Source organism: Nilaparvata lugens, chromosome 2, assembly GCF_014356525.2.
Source record: "Nilaparvata lugens isolate BPH chromosome 2, ASM1435652v1, whole genome shotgun sequence".
Taxonomy (NCBI): Eukaryota; Metazoa; Arthropoda; class Insecta; order Hemiptera; family Delphacidae; genus Nilaparvata; species Nilaparvata lugens.
The window spans coordinates 96290561-96312246 of record NC_052505.1 but is presented as its reverse complement, the minus strand read 5'-3'; the positions used below and the strand labels follow the sequence as shown (position 1 = coordinate 96312246).

The 21686-nt window shown below is 35.0% G+C and overlaps 1 protein-coding gene across 1 annotated transcript in view; it reads left to right on the top strand.

The window, feature by feature from the left end:
* Nucleotides 1-2672: 2672 nt before the first annotated feature.
* Nucleotides 2673-21686, top strand: part of LOC111046788 (TBC1 domain family member 31) — a 48912-nt gene continuing 29898 nt past the window's right edge. Inside the window, 7 exon segments of the mRNA XM_039422185.1 lie at nucleotides 2673-2849; nucleotides 6413-6512; nucleotides 7952-8196; nucleotides 12454-12674; nucleotides 15393-15526; nucleotides 20666-20676; nucleotides 20679-21164. Of these exon segments, the coding sequence (XP_039278119.1) occupies nucleotides 2739-2849; nucleotides 6413-6512; nucleotides 7952-8196; nucleotides 12454-12674; nucleotides 15393-15526; nucleotides 20666-20676; nucleotides 20679-21164 (1308 nt within the window). The 5' untranslated portion in view covers nucleotides 2673-2738.

Below are 21686 nucleotides of genomic sequence, written 5' to 3'. Positions count from 1 at the left end.
CTTCAAAATTCAAAATTCTTAGTTTTAGTTGTTTTTGAGTGAAAAAAAACTAAATTTCAGAAAAGTGGAATCATAACCTCATTTCGGACTTTTAAATTATTATCTAAATTTGGGAGAGAAATAGTACAAGGAGTATCCTTAGTTTTTCTCTCCCATTCAGTGCTTCTTGTAAAAATTATAATAATAAAATAAATAAATAATATTACATCACCAAAATGATAGGGAGAGAAAAATAGGATAGCCTTGTGCTATTCCTATCCCAAATTTAGATAAGATTACACACAGTCCAAAATAGGTTAGTTAAGAAATAAATACACACATCACAAAAAATCCACTTCTTTTTTTGTACAGGACCAAGGACGAAAATCTTGTGTATCCTACCAGTATGTAACCAATTAAGTCGATAATGTTTTAGAAATTTGTTAAATAGGAATTTGAATTATGGAATAGTTTAATTTTTGTCACATCCACATTTACGAGGGCTTTTCAGAAAGTAGATTACGTTTTTATATGTAGCGGCGGTGGGTGGTGCGAGCGCGGCCATTTTGGTGTCTGGGCGTTCCGCAGGTCAGTCGGCATCCAGCCGTGCTAGAGAGAGATCGGCCGCGCTGCTCGTTTCGTCACAATAGCCATTTGAAATGTGCGCTGCAATCGAAAATCCCGCCAGTTGTGAGGTGCGATCAGTTATATAAGGTTTTTGTTAGCAAAAAACCGGTTGAAATTTATCGGCAAATTTGTGAAGTTTACGGAAAAAACGTAATCAGTGAAGCTGGAGTTCACCAATGGTGCATTAGATTTAAAAATGGACGAAGTAATGTTCATGACGAAGAGAAGAGTGGCAGACCGAGCATTGTGAGTGATGAGCTGGTTGCAAATGTCAATGAAGAAATTGGGAGACTTTCCCTCATCCACCCTACAGTCCGGATCTGGCACCTAGTGATTTCCACTTATTCTCAAAGATGAAGACTTTGCTTCTATGACGACGCAGATCTCCGCGCGGGCGTGACTGACTGGCTGGCGTGACAGGCGGCGGAATTCTATGACACGGGAGTTTCAAAGCTAGTCCACCGATATGACAAATGTCTAAATTTGTTTGGCGATTATGTCGAAAAATAGTATTTTAGTTCCTCTTTCAAATGTATATAATACATTTTTTTCTGTAATTAGTTTTTTTATCCAAAAACGTAATCTACTTTCTGAATAGCCCTCGTATTTATCTATTCTGTCAACAAATTTAATAAATGTACAAAAGTAAAACTGTTTTGTTATAATTTTCAAACAAAATTCCGATAAAACTAATTAATTCAAAAATTACTAAAGCACTTATCAAGGAAATAAATGTATGGGTTGAGCAGAATATATATTTTACAATGCCTAAATGTTAATAAATCTATTCATGATTCTTTTGAGTTTTGAATGTCTTTCTATCTTTTGTATTATTTATGAAAATTGATTGAGCACTGGGATGTGCTCACAACTGAAAATTTCATTTTTTATTGTATTCTTCTTCATTAGTTTGCATTTAGAAGATTTAAATGTAGGCTGTATGACTTGTTTTTGGTTATCACCTGTATAATTGGTTTTAACACGAAATTATTCAATTCTTATCATTGGATTATTTAAAGAAGCATTACTATAATATTTATTATATAGGTATATATTTTTTTTCCATTTTTCAGTATTTCTATAGGCTACTTCGTACTGTTTGCTTTATGAACTCACAGCTAGCGCACAAGTTTAACTTTGCTGGCTGTGCCAAATCATTTAGATCTATTATAATTTACATTTTTATTATGCATTTTGTATATATAATTCATGTTTTGTAACTATGTAATTTTGGCGAAATAAACATAATTAATTTGTATTTTTGTATGTTTTTTTTTCAATCAATAATGTGTAATACAATATCCTTAACAATTTGAGGTTAAACCAATTTAATAAATGGAAACGGTCTGGGACCAGGAAAAAGTGGTAAATTCTAGTTCCAGTGGTAAATTGTTCAATCACGAGACTGGGGCAAAATGTTCCCATGGAACGCCACTTCAAAATCGTTGGTCCAAGCTTTTGGCGCGCACTTATAAAGTTGATTTACACCAAAATGTGTCGTTTACTAGCTGCGTAAATGAACAAATGCTGCTTTACAAACTTACCGTCTAGAGAAGTTTTCATTTCTTTCACTTTATTACTCTTAAATATTCTATAGAGAAAAAATCATTTAACGAATGGTTATCAACATTATTTTTGTTGGTTATGTATTCTATGGCTATGCTATGTTAGACAAACAAGCTATCAGCGCATGCGCAGACGGTCCATTTTAACGACCAATGACAGCTCTGCGATTGTGGTACAATCTGTGACACCGCGGTCAGAGTGTGAGGCAGGAAAAATTTACCAGTAACTGGGTTTTGGAACATTTCTGCCGTTTGTCTCAATTTACCGCTTAGGACAATTTACCATATCCCAGAACCTCCACAATGTGAATGTGACAAAAGTATAACGGTTATTTTTTTAATCCATAATGTGTAATATAATATCTTTATCAATATAGAATAGCTTAAAGTCAAAATAGAATATAGCTTAGAGTCAAAATAGAATAGCTTATTAGTCTCTAACTAGGTGCTATAAATCTCTTGAAAAATGTGTATTACTTCTAATTCCAGGGTCATAACTTTATTATATATTTTTGCAGGGATGGACAAACTATAGCTATTGGAGGATCTTCATCAGTGGTTATCCTAATGTCAGTAGAAACATGTCGGTTGAGAAAACGTTTGCAGCTACCAAAGTATATCAATTCAATAGAGCGGCTGGAGTTTGTTCCTCAACCATTCGACGGAGGCTCAAACAAGGTGATTTTCTCTTTTTCACATTTGCTCGCATAGTAAGGAACGATGGTGATTTTCTCTTTTTTAAATTTCCCAGTCTAAAATTGTGTTATTTGAGTTAAATCTATTGTCATTTTAATTATTTCATTCCATTTATGTGTATATGTCTTTACACAATTAAGGGTTGTGTGGCAGAGAGGACCAGGAGTCCTAATTCCGCCCTAATAAAGGCATATAATCAATCAATCAATCAATCAATCTTTCTAGTATACCGGGTGCGACAGCAACACTTCTTTTTTTAATGTGAAGGCCATTCGGTCAGCTGATGTCGTTGTACAGCAAATTTGATATCGTTTGAAAGTTCAAAACATGAAGTTTTCTTCCCGATTTGTTCAGTCGCCATCATGCATTTGAACAATGCGAAGCGTGCATTTGCCGTTGAGACTTATTTTTCGAGTGGGTGCTCTGTGATCACAACCCAGCGTTCATTTCAAAATCGCTTTAATGTACCTTTAATACCTTCAGCTTCATCCATTACCCACGATTGTGGGATCGATGGCGTCAAAAAATCAAAACACGTTCAAACACATGAAAAAAAAACTGTAACAGTTCAGATGGCAGTGATCCAGTGCTCACGCTCTCAATTATCACCCATAAATTCGTTTACACTGTGGTATGCCTGTGCACACAGTAGCTTCCGGACAGTTCTCCTGAAGGCGGCCCCATCCAATTGCTTCACACTATTAGGCAGCTTGTTGTAGAATTTCAGGGCTGAAATCCTGTAACTGGCCTGTGATCGGTGGAGGTGTCTCCTGGGGATATCCAACAGCTCACTGCGCCTGGTGTTGTGGCGGTGGATGTCACTACGGGCAACTAGAGTATGCTGTATCTTCTTGACATACACCAAGCGCAGGAGGATGTAATGGCTGAAGACAGTCAGTACACCAAGGCGAGAAAAGATGGGCTTACAGTGGGCAAGATGGTCGCTGCCTGTTATAATTCTTAAAGCTCTCTTTCGCAGCCTCAGGACATCAGCAGCCCCTGCCGAATGACCCCACAGGAGCAATCCATAAGTGATGGAAGAGAGCGTGATACATCATTAAGAGATACCTCTCCGTCACCAGGCCCCCTCATCCTGAGCAGCAGGAAGCAAATGCGGGAGAGTCGGCTGGTTACCTGCTGTAAATGATTGTTCCAGCTGAGTTTGCAATCCAAGACAAAACCCAGCAGCTTTACTGGATTCCGAGAGTCACGCAGTTCTCGTGATAAGCTGCAGATGATTCTTTGGGTCTTGTCCTCATTCAGCTGGAATCGATTAGCGACGAACCATGAAGTGGCAGATCGAAGATGCTCTGCAGACGCCTCCAAAATCCGCTCAAGCTCAGCACCCGATGACAGAAGTGTAGCCCCTTTGGCTACTGTCCCGGACCGGAAATCAATATTGTTAAGTGGGTCACTACTTTCAGACAAACTTCAAGTGCGACAAGACGAAGAACTGGAGTCCTTCGGCCCATTAGGTCACCTGAGAACATTGAAGCAGTGAGAGTTTCAATTTTGCGATCACCACAGCGTTCTGCGCGCAAACATGCGTCTGTTCTTGGACGTTCCGATCGTTCTGTGAGACGAATTCCTCTTGATGATCTTCATTTCCATCCACACAAGATTACAATTGTGCAGGAACTTTCTGAACGTGACTTCAATTGAGGGAACACTTTCCAGGACGCCTATATCAATTAGGAGCGGCCAGTCTGATCTCCCGATTTGAACCCTTGTGATCCATACAGTTTTATTTACTTTTAAAAAGAGGAAGTTTCGCTGCCGCACTCTATTCGAAACTGATTCCTAGGAAAATGAAGAGTCCAGATTAAAAGTTTATGAGTGAGCAATATTATTTGAATATAATCATATTCAAATCAATTGTGTTGTAATTTATGATGTGGTGTTTCTACATCCATATAAATAAGAATGTAAGTATGCTTGTATGTTCATCATGGATTAAAAATATACGTGATAAAAACCTTACGATCTGAATGAAACCATAGTGAAATGATAGCACAAGAAGATATCTCATGGTATAGGGCGTTGATGCTCCAATTTTCAATGTTAACTCAAGCCGATTGTTCTAGTGAAGCTATGTGACGCTGGTAGTCTCTCATAGTGTGCAGTTGTTTACACTCTCACCCCAACAAAACAGTAATAAAACACAGTAATCGGCTTAAGTTGACAACAATTTTGCTTGAAATTTGAAACATAAAATACTACAGTCTATACCATGGGATATCTTCTTATGCTATCTTTCCTCTATGATGAAACTTTGTGAATATGTTATTTAAACATTGGGGAAGGGTTTTGAGCAGAAATTTCGGAGATATTTAAAATTAAAATGTTCAAAAAACCTTAAAACCTAGGACTCAAACCTTAAACCATAGGACTCACACAAATTAAGGTTATTCAAATATACGATTCCATTTTGAAGTTGTCTTTGACTTTGATAATTAAGGTTATTCAAATATACGATTCCATTTTGAAGTTGTCTTTGACTTTGATAATTAAGGTTATTCAAATATACGATTCCATTTTGAAGTTGTCTTTGACTTTGATAATTAAGGTTATTCAAATATACGATCCCATTTTGAAGTTGTCTTTGACTTTGATAATTAAGGTTATTCAAATATACGATTCCATTTTGAAGTTGTCTTTGACTTTGATAATTAAGGTTATTCAAATATACGATTCCATTTTGAAGTTGTCTTTGACTTTGATAATTAAGGTTATTCAAATATACGATTCCATTTTGAAGTTGTCTTTGACTTTGATAATTAAGGTTATTCAAATATACAATTCCATTTTGAAGTTGTCTTCGACTTTGATAATTAAGGTTATTCAAATATACAATTCCATTTTTAAGTTATCTTTTTGACTTTGATAATTAAGGTTATTCAAATATACGATTCCATTTTGAAGTTGTCTTTGACTTTCCTTGTTAGAGTCTTACTTAAATGAATAAAAAACACTATTTTTTACTGGAAATTGAATGATTTCAATACCTCATGACTCCTTTTATCTTAGCTGTGATGATACTTCATAGCTCTTGAGCTGTGAGGTTAATAGTGGGGGTCACTTTCAGGGAACATTGTATACCGTTATTTGTTTCTCTTGGTATATTAACGGTTTACAACAAATATATTTATGTTGTTGTCCAGTATTTACACAAAAATGAGCACAAGAGGTATGATTCATTCATATAACACTCACTAAAGACAACAACTTGATACCCAACCTACACGATTAACCAAAGTACAGAATTCTCATCATGTCTTAGGAACAAAGGTCTACAATAGGTTCCCAGAGTCAATAAAAAATTATCCAGTCTCTTTGTTCAGCAAATCACTATTTGAGCTTCTGCGTGCAAACCCCTTCTATTCTTTGGAGGAGTTTTTTACACATTCTTTTTAATTAAGTGCTGAGTGCTATGAATATTTTACTGACGTTGCTGATGAATACCTATCTATCTTATTTCCCATATGTTTTTAAAAATGAAATACTGTATTTTGAAAAGTTACAATTATATGTTTCTTTTATTCCAGATTATTTCTGTTTTATCAAATTCTGGTAATGTTCTGCTGTTCGATACGGAATCAGCCAATCTGATAGCTGCTGTGGAAAAAGCCGCTAATAAACAAATCAGTATGTTTCCCAAAATTTTTCAATTCTCTGTCAACTAGCTTTTATTATATTTTTGCTTCAGCACATGCTTCTATAGTGCGGTGTGAAAACGACTAATGGTTGTTGGAGTTGGTGTATCAAAAATGCTAACATCAAAAGCTAATCTACTTCAAGACAATAGGTCATCTCGAGTTGAAAGCAGAGAAGAGAAAGGTCGAGAGAAAATACCATGTTACTTTCAGTTATAAATTGCATGCTTCATTGCATGCAATTAATTAATAGTCCGCACGACAGCTGATTCCTTATCAAGTTAAATTGAGATATTGTGTACGTTCTGTGTACAGTAAATTGTTCCAGTTCCAATCGTAAATTGTTCCATCACGTGACTAGTGCAAAATGTTCCCATGGAACGCCATTTCAAAGTCGTTGGTTCAAGCTTTTGGCGCGCACTTATAAAGTTGATTTACACGAAAATGTGTCGTTCACTAGCTGCGTGAAAAGTGTGCATTTCTTTTATTCCATTACTCTCAAATTTTCTATAAAGAAAAAATCATTTAACAAATGGTTATCAAACATAATTTTGTTGATTATGTATTCTATGGCCATGCAATGGTAAACAAGCTATCAGCGCATGCGCAGCCGCAGAGAAGCAAGCAGACTACAGAATTCAATCGACCAAGGAGAGCTCGAATAGTTGGAGCTGTACCACGTTGGAACAATTTACCTCGCTTTGACTGTGGGGCAGGAACTTGGAACTGGTTTCTGGTACAGAATCTGTCAAAATTCTTCCCATGGGATGCGGCACTTTTTACCTGGTAAATTGTGAATCGGACAATTTACCACATTCTATGTACGCAGAACGGGCCCATTAATTGCTTGCGTCATTGCATGCAATTAATAATCCACTCGACAGCTGATTTATGATGAATAATTCTATAGTCTGATTTTTACGGTAATATTGGCGTTCGAAGGAGACTCCTTTTTCCTTTTGTATTATCCTTAAAATGCAAAATTTCAAAAACCTTAAGGTGAGTACAGATATACGCGCCGCGAACATGAGCAATTCACTTTTAATCAACTGATTATATCTGTATTTTTACAGAAACGGTAAGATACGGATATAAAAAGCTTAGCATCAGCTGATTAAAAGTGAATTGCTAATGTTCGCGACGCGTAAATCTGTACGCACCTTTATATATACGTCTACGCGATATTAAAAAAGGAAAATACCTATCAAATTTTATGAAAATCTATTGCCGCGTTTCGCCTTATATGCAGAACATAAATATAAGCATAAAGAGAAATGCAAAACCGTCGATTTGAATCTTAGACCTCACTTCGCTCGGTCAATTAATATTAGTTTTAATATTATTTTTTAGATGTGCTCTTAGTTTTAAGTTTGAGACAATCTACATTCAACAACTACATTCTAATTCAACTCTGTTTTTATCAATTTCCAGAGAACTTCACTTGCAGTATAAATGGAAAATATTTGGTTACATTATCAACTGCTGGTGAACTGAATGTATACAATACTTTTGCCTTGAAAGTCGCTACAAGTTCTCCATCTGATTTCGTGACAAATGAACAAAAAAGGGATATGAAGTGTGATGGCAAGCTACTAGGAAAAGCTGAATCGAAAAGAAATCCAAAGACTATGGAAGCAAATAATCGAGAAATTCGTCTGGAAAAACTGAACATGAAAGTAAGTGACTGGTTTTTCATGTATTGTTATATTTTCTCGTCTTTAATACGTTTAGGGCCGGCTTCCGAGCTCGGGATTTAGCTAAATTCCAGCCTTTAAACAGCTGGAGTCAGAAAATTGGCTTTCCGGAACGGGGCGTAGTCGCATAGTCATAGTCACGTTTAAATTAAATTTAAAAAAAACTTTAAAAAATCTGGTGTGGCGCACTCACAGAACTTTCCTTGCCGTTATGAAAATTGATCAACTGACGCTAGTGTTCCCGCGCATATAAAATCTACTATTCTAAGATCTGAGACAGCTGGTGACAGGACAATAGCGCTGCAGACACACGAAGTCTGCTATCTCTTCATAGTGGATGATTTAATAGAATCAACAGTTGCCAACAGTTTGCAATTGAATAATCTTATTTTCTCGCATTTCGAGCTTATTTTCAATTTTAGGTGAAAATTTTACTGAACATAAATTGTAGAGATTTTCATGCTGAATCTTTTCCACTTGAATTTTTTAGTTTAAATTGTATCTGAAGACTGATAATTGGAAATATAAAATCAAATTTTTCATAGATGGGGCGGTGCTCCTGGAATTTTTACAGATATGGGACTTGTGGCAGTCGATAGAGCTTATCAATGAATTTTTCAGGTATGAATTTGATCAAAATCGTTGTAGCCGTTTTCGAGAAAATCGCGAAAAACCCTGTTTTTGATAACATTTTTGCCATTTTAGCTGCCATCTTGAATTGCATTTGATCGTAATTATTGTTCGTGTCGGATCCTTAAGGACCTTAAGCTCCAAATTTCAAGTCATTCAGTTGATTGGGAGATGAGATATCGTGTACACAGACGCACATACACACACACACACACACACACACCACACACACACACACATACATACATACAGACCAATACCCAAAAACCACTTTTTTGGACTCAGGCAACCTTGAAACGTATAGAAATTTAGAAATTGGGTTACCTTAACTTTTTTCGGAAAGCAATACTCTCCTTACCTATGGTAATAGGGCAAGGAAAGTAAAAATTGAAAATAAAATAACAAGAAAATAGTGTAAGGTTTCACCTGTTTCGAATTATTCAGGAATGTTTAATTTTGTCAAGGAAAAACGTTTCCAATTATAGAAATGAGAAAATAAAGATTGACATAGAAACTGCGACTACGCCCCGTTTCTGAAAGCCAATTTTCTGACTCCAGCTGTTTAAAGTCTAGAATTTAGCTGAATCCCGAGCTCGGAAACCGGCCCTATAATGAAAGTCCAGCTTGAACAGTGCACTCGATATAATGAATAAATGTATAAACAAATAATAAGGAATAATATAGAAGGAAAGAATCTGCTTATCATGTATAACCAATCTAGCCCAGGAACCAACATTTCAATACTCTCGAAATTCTTCAAATGCAAAACTCTCTGATTTAAAAAATCTACTAAAATCAACAAACTGGGAATCAGTATACACACCAGCCTCTGTTGAGATGAAATATAACAAATTTTTAAGGATAATGCGCAATTCTCTTGACCAGATTATGCCCAGGATATCAAAAAAGATTAATACAACTAAGAAAGCCATATTTTGGGACAGCAAAATTATCCAATTGAAAGCCCATTTTAAACAAGACATACAGATATACACTTACAGGATCAACTAATGATAAAATAAAGTACCAAGAATCTAAACAAATCTATGATATGGAAGTGAAAAAGAGAAGAAAACAACATGCCATAACCAAAATCATGCAGTCTGATAATAAAACGAAAGCAATTTGGAAACATGTAAATAAAGAGCGGACAAGCAGTGCAGTCATTCCAAAACATCAGTCTTGTTGACAAGGGCAATCAATTATGGATCCACACTTGATCAGTAATATTTCAATGAACAGTTTACAAACCAAACCCTCATCCTAACCAACAGAATAGTACTCAAATAGTTCCAAACAAAACATACCAGCTCTCTTAACATTCAAAGAATTACACAGTCTCATTTGGACATTCTTTTCAATAGACTTAAATCAAATAACTCAACTGGATTTGACGAGTTATCGGGAAGGATATAAGATACTGTAAAAAAGAAATAATCAAGCCCATATTACATATTATAAATCTTCTCTTAGTCAAGCAGCCTTACCCACGAAATAAAGATAGCCAAGGTACATCCCACACACAAAAAGGGAGACAAACAAGATCCTAACAATTATAGGCGATAGCCAACCTGCCCATTGTATCAAAACTTCTGGAACGAACAGTTTACGATCAGTTAGTCAACCATCTGGAGAATAATAACTGATAACAAGTTTCAACATGGGTTTAGGAAGGGGCGGAGTACTAACACAGCTATAGCCGATTATGCAGCACAATAAATGAGATCTGGGAGGATAAAAGGATAGCATCAGGACTATTTCTGGACCTCCAAAAGAGCTTTCGATAATCTTGACCAAAATATACTGATTTCTAAGCTCAGACAGCTCAACATAAGCGAACTGGCCTTACGTTGGATCCAGAATTATTTCTCTGAGAGATTTCAATACGGGGACATATTATACCAGAACGAAACAAGCTTACAAAAATCCACTCATCTATGAAGAAAGTCACTAGGGAGTACCTCAGGGGTCAATCTTAGGACTCTTTTTTTCCTTATTTATATTAATGATTTCCCAGAGCTACTCACAGAAAACAAAAGTGTATCCTTTTTGCTGACGATACTACCATTATTTTACCTACCAATCAGAAAGCAAACAATAGTGGAGTTAGCCTAGCATTTGAAGAAGCCACATCAATCTGCAATAGTCTGAAACTCAATATCAACAAGAAAAAGACAACGCTCATCAACTTCACACCAAACAACTGCAATAGAGAGGATGAGGAGTTGAGAGAGGACAGCATGCTGGCGGTGGGCTCTACTAAGTTTCTTGTGTGATGGTCGATAAGAACTTGAGCTGGAAACAGCATGCGACTACTTATCTAAGAAATTATCCTCAGCACTTTATGTGATACGGACGAATAAGAAATACTACGGATGAAAAAACGGCTCTAACTGCTTACTATTCGCTGTTTACTTCGCACCTGCGATGGGATTGTTGCCTGGGGAGCTGCACCCCAAAACTGTCTTGACCAAATACTTAGAATACAAAAAAAGGCAATAAAAAAAATTTTTCAAACGAATGTATTATTGAGCACTGCAGGCCTCTGTTCTGGAAAACAAAATTTTTACAGTAATATCTATATACATCTTGGAAACTATAATACTAGCAAAAAACTCAAATCCACCTTAAGAGGCAATCAACATAGCTGCAACACAAGAAATAAGACCAATATGAATATCACTCGGCACCGACTAGATAAAATTTCGAAGATCTCCAATTTGCACAGGATCACGATTCTTCAACCTTCTCCCGCTACATCTCAAACTATTGAGAGCAAAAAATTATTTGTCTCAGAATTAAAAAAATACTTGATTGTAAGGCCATATTATGCAGTTTCTGAATACACAGAGGACATACTTCCAGCACTCGCGAAAATAAACTATAAGATTTGACAATTAGATTATTTATATAAAATAAATAAATTTTTTTATTTATATCAAATTCTGATATTGAGATTAATAATAAAACTTGACAATTCCCCGGTCAATTGACTGTGGCGAAGAACTGAAACTGAACTGAACTGATCTGAACTATACTTATACGGGATAGGAAATTCACGAATGACGCATCATCACGTCTGAACTACTGGACTGATTCTTAGCATGAAATTTTCCATATGAAGGGGTTATAATACAAGGGGTCCAAGTGACATATTGTTAGATTCGAGAAAATTGAGCCAAAAGTTTACTTACATTAATTAACTTTCTTCATTCATGAAATGAATATAGATATTATATTCATCTATTCCTATAACTATTCAGTATACTTTTACCAAATCAAACGTACAGTTTCATGTCTTAAATTGCTCATCAGCCGCCATTTCGGATAGAAGTATCATAGAACATTTTTGTTGATGTCATCTTTCTTGTTTTGAAAAGGCCTTGAAAATGATGTATAACACAATGGGTGTTCATTCAAAATATTCGAGTTACAACCCTCAAGTCACCGCCTTATCAGGGGTTGAAGTTCAGTTGTACGTCAAAAGGTAGAGTATTCGACCAATAACTTATCTTGAAAGTGACAGTATTGTATCTACAATAGTCTCCATCTTATTGAAGGGCTTCCATACATATGTCTCACTCTGTATAATGTATCTCTATTTTTAAGATGGGAGCTTTACTAGATATGGATCGTCTCAAGCAAATTCTGGATGAATACCTGGAATACCCTGAAAGTTATCGGCCTCTAATTTGGAAATCTATCCTGAGATTACCTCAGAACCATCTGGCATACAATTCTCTACAGAAAAAGGGAATACATCCAACTTGTGAGCAGTTTAATGAGAAAATTTCTTCAACGTCTGTGCACTTCTCCAACTCTTTGAAAAGGTATTGCGAATTATCTACAATATAATAAAGGAAATAATTGGCTTATACACGTACGGGATAGAAAATTCACGAATGACGCATCATCACGTCTGAACTACTGGACTGATTAACTTGAAATTTTACATATAGATTCTCAATTTAACGAGGATGGTTTTAAAGCTATTGTAAATGCTTCAGGATTTCAGTTGGTCAAGTTTTCAGTTTGTCAAGTTTTCAATTAGACCTTTGTGAAGCATGGACTACCTGCTAGTATAGAACTTTTATTCTTCCATTTTTATTTAATTAAAATTTCAAAATTATTCGAGCCCTGATAGAATGACTGACTCACTGTACAGTCAGTCGAAAATTTTAATATTGGAATGAGGGGTATTTTGGCAAGCTGAGCAAAAAAATAAGGTCATATGCACCTTTTCGTTATATCTTCAAATGAAAAATGAGTTTTGTGGGTTGTCAAAACTCCCTCTGAAAGGGAAACTATTCAACTTATTCTATCTTTTAGTAAAATAACAATGATCATCCATCCATGTATCATCTTCTATACTATAATAAAGGAAAGAACTGGATTATAAACGTAGCCTATACAGGTGTAAAGTATAGGGAAATTATGTTTGACGCATTATCACGTCAGAACTACTGGACTGATTAACTTGAAATTTTGCATATAGATTCTTGCTTAACCGAGGGTGGTTATAGACCAATTTTAAATTCTTCAAGATTTGATTACATCAAGTTTTCAGTTTGTCAAGTTTTCAATTATTTGTCATGCTTCCAGTTTGTATGGAAGCAGCAGAAGATTTCTCTTAAAAGGGAAATTAGAAGATAGGTATGATTGGGGATCCTTTTCGAATGATAAAAACAGGTTTTCCGTCACACCCAGATTTTTTCCGCCATTTCGAATTCAATTTTTTTAATTGATAGGTGGTCATACTGATTTACTTGAAATGCAGCATATAAATTCTTAATCAACCGAGGATTCTTATAGGCCTATTTTGAATTCTTCTAGATTTCATTACGTCAAGTTTTAAGAAAGACCCTTGCACACTGAAATTAGTTTTTTATAATTTGTATTCTTAATCTATCATTTTATTAATTTCAAAGGGTACTATAATATTCTATTTTATAAATCCTAATTTATTTTTTCAAATGAGAATGATTTTTTTACATGATTTCGATACATAGATAGTTCCAAGAGAAAATCAATGGCAAAAACCTCACTTTGATATCTCAACCCGTATCAGTTTGTTGATGTAAAAGTTGTAAATTATGTATTATATATTAATCAGCTGAAATCATGTGTCAGCACGAAGGACTGTCTGTGTGATAGCTCCCAAATAGCCTCATCTGATGTTATGAATGAATGGAAAACTGTATTAATTGCTTTCAATGAAATCTTCAGCTGACTAAATGATAAATCGCAACAAATGTTCTTCGTATGCACTTACAATGTTATTCTTATATCATGAAAAAGGACGAAGAAGTGAGTCAATGTTGTTGTCCAACGAACTTGTCCTGTAAAAAGATTCGAAGAATAGGTGTTCATAATTTGAAGCTCATTGATCAATTCTTTGTAGAACATTTTTTAAAATCTTTTTCACCAATCATGTATTAGATTCTAGGTCTACACTGCGACGTTGCAATATCATAGGCCAGGGCCTAGGTGGCTATGCTTCAGTAAATCAAAAAGTGAGAACTAGCTAACGCTCGTTCAATTATTTCATCTTTTTTTAATCCTATTATATTAAGCAAGCAATTTCTGTATTTATATATCTGGTTATTTTTATATCTGGCTATTTTATATCTGGTTATTTATGTTTTACGGATCTCGAAAACGGCTCTAACGATTTTCACGAAATTTGGAACTTGGTTTATGATATAAAGATTCGATTGCACAAGGTCTCATTCTTTGAAAAACTCGCTGAACGACATTAAAAGGATAATTATTCATCCTTGGAAAACAGATGATAATTTCGTCGTCTCTCGATAACAGAAGATGCGTGTATCTGTGTGGGAGAGAGACAGAATTATTTCCAGCTGTGTAATCATAATCAATCAGCGAGAAATTTTATCTAGCTAGACAATTTAATCGATTTGATCAACATAATCTGATTTGTTGACATGACATGATAATCCTCCTAAACTAGAGTTTATCATAATTTTCAAAGTTGATGATTATTTGACAATTTCAAGTGATTAGTGAGTGTTATTTTGTTATTCAATTTGGTTTGTATATAATCTAAAATTTTTTTCAAATGTTTGAACAGAAAATTGAACCTGAATTCAAGTGTATGGAACATAACCTACTTTCTGGACTATTTATAGTGTATAAATCAAAATTCGGGAAAGAAACAGTTTTGAGCTGTGCCTGTTTGTACTTCCCCAATCATTTAAAAAAATTGTGTTCGGTTTATCAAAAGTCAATAAATAAATAACGAGCGAAGCTCGGTGCCCCGATATTTCTTCCTAAATTATCTATCAAAATATCTTCATATAATTATCAGTCATTATTAAATCATGCTTATATGTGTTATTTGCAATAAATATTGTTTTTTTCTTTCTCAGCTTGTGCTATTCTTCTCTTTGTTCTATGTAGAGCTATCAGTTTTGGAATCATAAATTGATTTTCATACAGAAATTCTGCTTCATCATGAAATAAATTTCCATATTTTCTTGTATCTAAATTATTTTCTTGACTTAAATTTCACACACTTTTCCTTTCAGATTGATGTCTTGCTTGGCATACTGGTCTCCCTTATTCAGTCAAATCACTTATCTCCCGAATTTGGTATCTCCTTTTTTGAAAGTTTACAAAAGCAATAGTTTCGTTTGCTTTGAGTTCGTTGCGACCTTCATTGGTGAGTAGTTCGATTCTTTGTAGAGATTATTTGTTTATTTGATTTGTAGAGATTTTTATTCATGTCTGATAACCCCTAATTTCCAGTATCGATGATGAAGTTTTCAACGGTTTTTTGACTCATCAATTTACTTTTCAAAGAAAGAAAAATCTATATCAAATATAAAGGAAGGAATTAGCTTATGCATGTGCGGGATAGGAAATACACGAATGACGCATCATCACGTCTGAATTCCTCAATTGATTAACTTGAAATTTCGCATAAAGATTCACCTAGGATGGTTATAGGCCTATTTAAATTCTTCAAAATTTCAGTAAGTCAAGTTTTCAGTTCGTCAAGATTAGACCCTTGCTGAGTACAGGTTACCTGCTATAGTGAGGTCTTTGTTATAAAGGCAGTGTTTGATTAGCAATTGCTATCCTTGTCTATGATTCAACAAAACTGATAAATAATGAGCACTATTTGTGGCCAAACAGTGGCAGTTAATTGGCAGATTTAACCACTACTGTGGCCAAACAGAGCACTATCTCTTTCTCGCTTTGCTCTGTTGCCAGATCGTTTTCTAACTATGTAGAAATATAATTAATTAACAAAATATTAGTCTTGATTATGAAAATTCATCATGAAATCACTGAAAAGTTAATTTCTTGCTTGAAAAAATATAATTGATTATTTTAAACGAGAATGAACAGTTGATATTACATCAATAAACCAGCATCAGCTATTCTCCATAGAAGGCATTGACAAGACATAGGATCGGCAACGTTGTTCTCCTATCTTTCTCGACTGCCATTATAACGTGGACCTCACTATAGTTTGTAATAAAATAGTGTAGGCACTATCATACATTGGTATCATATTCCTTTCACTCCCATCTTTAAAATAGGGTCTCAACGCATTGCGATTCTCAAAACTTAGATTAGATAGTTTAGATTAGAATTTTAATAAAAATCTGGTGTGGCGCACTCACTCAACTTTCCTTGCCGTTATGAAAATTGATCACCTGACGCTAGTGTTCACGCGCATCTCAAGTCTGAGATTATAAACAAATATATTTATGAACAAAGATCTGAGCCAGCTGGTTACAGGACAATAACGCTGGAGACATACGACGTCTGCTATCTCTTCATAGTGATTCATTTAATAGAATCAACAGTTTGCAATAATTGGATAGTCACATTTTCTAGAATTTCGAGCTTATTTTCAATTTTAGGTGAAAATGTTACTGAACATTAATTGTAGAGATTTTCATGCTAATTCTTTTCCACTCGAAATTTTTTGTTTAAATTCTATTTGAAGCCTGGTAATCGGGAATCTAAAATCAAACTTTGCGCAGATGGGGCGGAGCTCCTGAAATTTTTACAGATATGAGACTTGTGGCAGTTGATAGAGCTTATCAATGACTATACTATTTTAGGTATAAATTTAATCAAAATCGTTGGAGCCGTTTTCGGGAACATCGCGAAAACCAACCCCTGTTTTTGACAATATTTTCTCCATTTTAGCCGCCATCTTGAATTGCATTTGATCGAAATTGTTCGTGTCGGATCCTTATATTGTAAGGACCTTAAGTTCCAAATTTCAAGTCATTCCGTTAATTGGGAGATGAGATATCGTGTACACAGACGCACACACACACACACACAACACACACACACAACACACACACACACACACACACACACACACACACACACAACATACATACATACATACATACCTTAATTTTTTTCGGAAAACAATACTTTCCTTACCTATGGTAGTAGGGCAAGGAAAGTAAAAACAATTAAAATATCCAATTAAACAATTACAAATGAAAAACAATAGTTAGTTTTAGAAATTTTTTATAATGTGTCTTCTACATGTTTAGTATGGGGAATGTTATGCCAAATCGAAAATTTTGTGGAATTTTCGGTCGACTATTCTCACTCAACCAGCTTAACAGTTGAGAGACTCATTGAAAAGACAGGTCCGCTTTTGGATATTATACCTCAAAGACGCTCATGTCTTAGGGTACAAACACACTGAAGGCGAAGCGGAGCGGGCGAAGCGGAGCGGGCGAGGCGGAGCGGGCGAGGCGGAGCGGGCGAAGCGGAGCGGAACGTGCCATGGCGTTCTAGAGTGGGGCGTGGTCAGAGCGTTCGTGATACACACTGGAGGCGTCTGAGCGTCAAGCGTCAAGGGTCTAGAAGAGTACAAGAGTAGACCAGACTGGCACTCGCACTGTGACGCTCCGCTTGTTGACGCTCCAAAAAACAAGCTATAGTGAAGTCCACGATATAATGGCAGTGGAGAAAGATAGGAGAAAAACGTTGCCAAGTCTCTCCATTTTGCCACTGAGTGTACACAGCTGTTACTCAATTCATCCCATTAAATTTGATCTAATAATAATTATCATTTCCTTGATAAAATAGTCAATTTTATGTCAAATTAATCAAGACAATATATTTTTTAATAATTCGATTCGAAAATTTGCTTCTATAACTGAGATTAGATTTAGTTTTATACAAACCTGAAATGGCGGCTAATTTAAAAAGCTGTGGTACACCAATCTGAATTTCAAAACAACATAAATTGAGTTATTTGGTAGGTATTCTATTCAATTTCTTTCAAAAATAATATAAAAATATAAATCCTATTTAAAATAAGTAATTTCAATGGAAATAATTCTGAAATAACCTTTCAATACTATTTATACCGGTACGAGTAGGTCTAACCTACATGTGTAGGCTAACTGAAGCATGGATGAAGTCTAGGATGGTTAGTTATCAACTTTTAAAATGTCATTTCAGGTATTTTTATTTGTGTTTCTCATACGGTAATGTCTAAAAATTATTTTGTTGTTTCAAAAATACATATCAATTATGCGACTTGTGTACTAAAGTATTTTGATAGAATGAAGAAAAAAATGGCGGCTGAGAATAGTCTGTTTACTTTTGTACAGTCACTGTCAAAAGTAAAATAAAATATACCGGCAAACAGGCAACATTGCAAAGCTAGCGAGAGATAGCGCTATCTGTTTTGTTGTATGCTAGAAAAGGACAGCAACAGTATTGTCAATCGTACACTGCCATTATAACGTGGACCTCACTATAGCTTGTTCCAAAGTTTGACGCCACGCTCCGCTCCGCTCCGCGAGTAGACGCTTCCAGTGTGTTGCAGCTCATTAGTTAACATGATATTGTTCACCACGCTCCGCTCCGCTCCGCGAGTAGACGCTTCCAGTGTGTTGCAGCTCATTACTTAACATGCTATTGTTCACGACGCTCCTCAACGCCACGCTCCGCTCCGCTTTCAGTGTGTCTTTACCCCAAGCCGATTCTTTCCTTTATTATATTACAGACTAACAGGTAACCCGTGCTCCGCCAAGGTCCAATTGAAAACTTGACATAATAAAATCTTGAAGAATTGGAAATAGGCCTATAACCATCCTCGGTAAATTAAGAATCTATATGCAGAATTTCAGGTAGCTCAGTTCAGTAGTTGAGACGTGATGATGCGTCATTCGTGAATTTCCTATCCTGTTCATGTATAAGCCAATTCTTTTCTTTATTATATTATAGATAAGTCTATTCAACTTGGTGCTAACCTAATAATGTGAGAACTCAAATCTTGTTTAGAAAACTTTCTCAACTTAATGCCAACCTGACAAAATTGGACTGTTTATTAATTTAGTTGCCAAATTTTAACCATCTGTTTCAAAGAGGTAGTCTCTCTAGATTATAGTTCTATATTAACATATATGGTATGTATTCATGTCCCATGAATGAAATTTGAACATTAATTCTGAAAAATTTTGAAATTTGGGCTTCAAGGTGCACGAGATTGATATTTTGAGAATCTATGTGCAAAATTTGGAGATAAATAATTCCGGTTTTTCCGGTATGCAATCCACAAGTTGACATGCTTTGATACGAGCATACACAACCCTACTTTCTTCTATTATCCTATACTATTAAACGAGCAATTTCTGTTAATATTTTTAGATGTTTAGATGTTTATATAACTGTATGTGACCGGATCTCGAAAACAGCTCTAACGATTCTCACGAAATTTGGAACAAAGTAAGTTTATGATGTGTAAATTCGATTGCACTAGGTCTCAACCCTGGGATAACTCGCTGAAGGACATTAAAATGATAAATATTTCCTCGGAAAAACAGCTGGAAATTTTGTCGTCTGAGTGAACGAGTGCATGTGTGGAATCATTCAGCTGATCTCACGAGAAGAAAAATACAGCAAGAAAAACTTATTTTCGTTTATTTCTCTTTTTTTAGAAAACATGTTTACTTCAGAAAGTCCAAAATAGTAAATAGATGTTGTTAGTGTAGAATAGTACATAGTATATTAGCAAACATAGTATATCATTCTAAATCATTCGAGCTCAAAATTTAAGTGGTTTTATTCTTTATTTTGTGAATTTAAAGTTTGTTTCATGTTTTTACGGAAGTTTTACTATCAATCTATCCAAATTAAAAATTTCTGTTTTATTCTAATCTATATTTCCAGATTGTGATTTGGTGTAGAAAATTGAAATGGACATAACCTATGTATAATATTTGGACAATTTGGAACTAAATTAGGAAATTGAAAAAGTTTTGGGCAATAGCCTGTTTTTTTTTCTTTTCCGATCATTGTATTGTCTGTGCTAACCTAATAAATAAACAAATAGAATTCATAGTATATCTATTTGTTTTTTGAAGTATGAATAAATTGTTATTTTGATGAGTGATAGTAGCTTAACCTAGATTTTGATTGGACTGTAGTATAAATTTTAAGAATAATACTAAATTATACTATTTACTACTTATACTAAATTTATTAGTATAAATAAATAGAATTCATAGTATATCTAATTGTTTTTTGAAGTATGAATAAATTGTTATTTTGATAAATGATAGTAGCTTAACCTAGATTTTGATTTGGACTGTAGTATAAATTTGAAAAGGGACAGTTTTGGGCATAAGCCTGATGTGTAAAAATAATTGTAAGACTGAAAAAATTAATAAATAAATATAAACTATGAACTCAATCTTACGTTACAAATTTTCTATGCTTTTACACTCCAGAGCAAATCTCGGTCCCCCGATTTATATTATGTTATGTACCGTATTCATTAATAAATATTTTTGTATTACAGTAAATTGGTGCCAACGCTGGTTGAGTTCTTCCCGTTTCCTCCCGTGAACATAATGTCGATGATGGAAAATATTCTGGTGGAATGGGATGAACAGCTGTTCAACTGGTTGGTGGAGCATCAGGTGACCTGCCACCTCTACGGCTGGTCAATACTGCAAACTCTGTTCTCCCGAGTTCTCGGCCAGAAAGAGTGGCTGCAACTGTTCGATCACATCCTTTCTAACGAGCCGGCATTCATGATCTTTGCAGTTGTCGCCTACCTCATTGTGTGTCGATCCACGCTGCTAAGCATCGACAACTCCAAGGATTTCGAGTTTTTCTTCCACAACCAAACCGCTATCGACATGCGGTGTCTCCTCAAGAAGACCTACCATATTTATGGTAGAACTAAGGATGATGATTTGCATCCGAGAAATTTTCTGATGCCTTTTGCGCCGCTGCGGCAAGGGGAAACTTATCAGATATTCAATGAGTATCCGAAGTTTATTGTTGATAAACAGGTTAGTATTTCACAGAGAAATCTAAAGCTGCATTACCCTGACACTATTGTGAGGTCCACGTTATAAATGGCAGTGTACGATTGACAATACTGTTGCTGTCCTTTTCTATCATACAACAAAACAGATAGCGCTATCTCTCTCTAGCTTTGCAATGTTGTCAGTTTGCCACAATATTTTATTTATAATTTTGACAGTGACTGTACAAAAGTAACTCAGCCTCCATTTTTTTCTTCATTCTATCAAAATACTTTGATACACAAGTCGTAAAATTGATTTAAAATGTATTTTTGAAAAAATTGATCAATTTTTAGACATTACCGTATGAGAAACACAAATTAAAATACGTGAAATGACATTTTAAAAGGTTATAACTAACCATCCTAGACTTCATCCATGCTTCAGTTAGCCTACAGGTTAAACCTACTCGTACCGGTATAAATAATATTGAAAGGTTATTCCAGAATTATTTCCATTGAAATTACTTATTTTAAATAGGATTTCTATTTTTCTATTTTTTAAAAA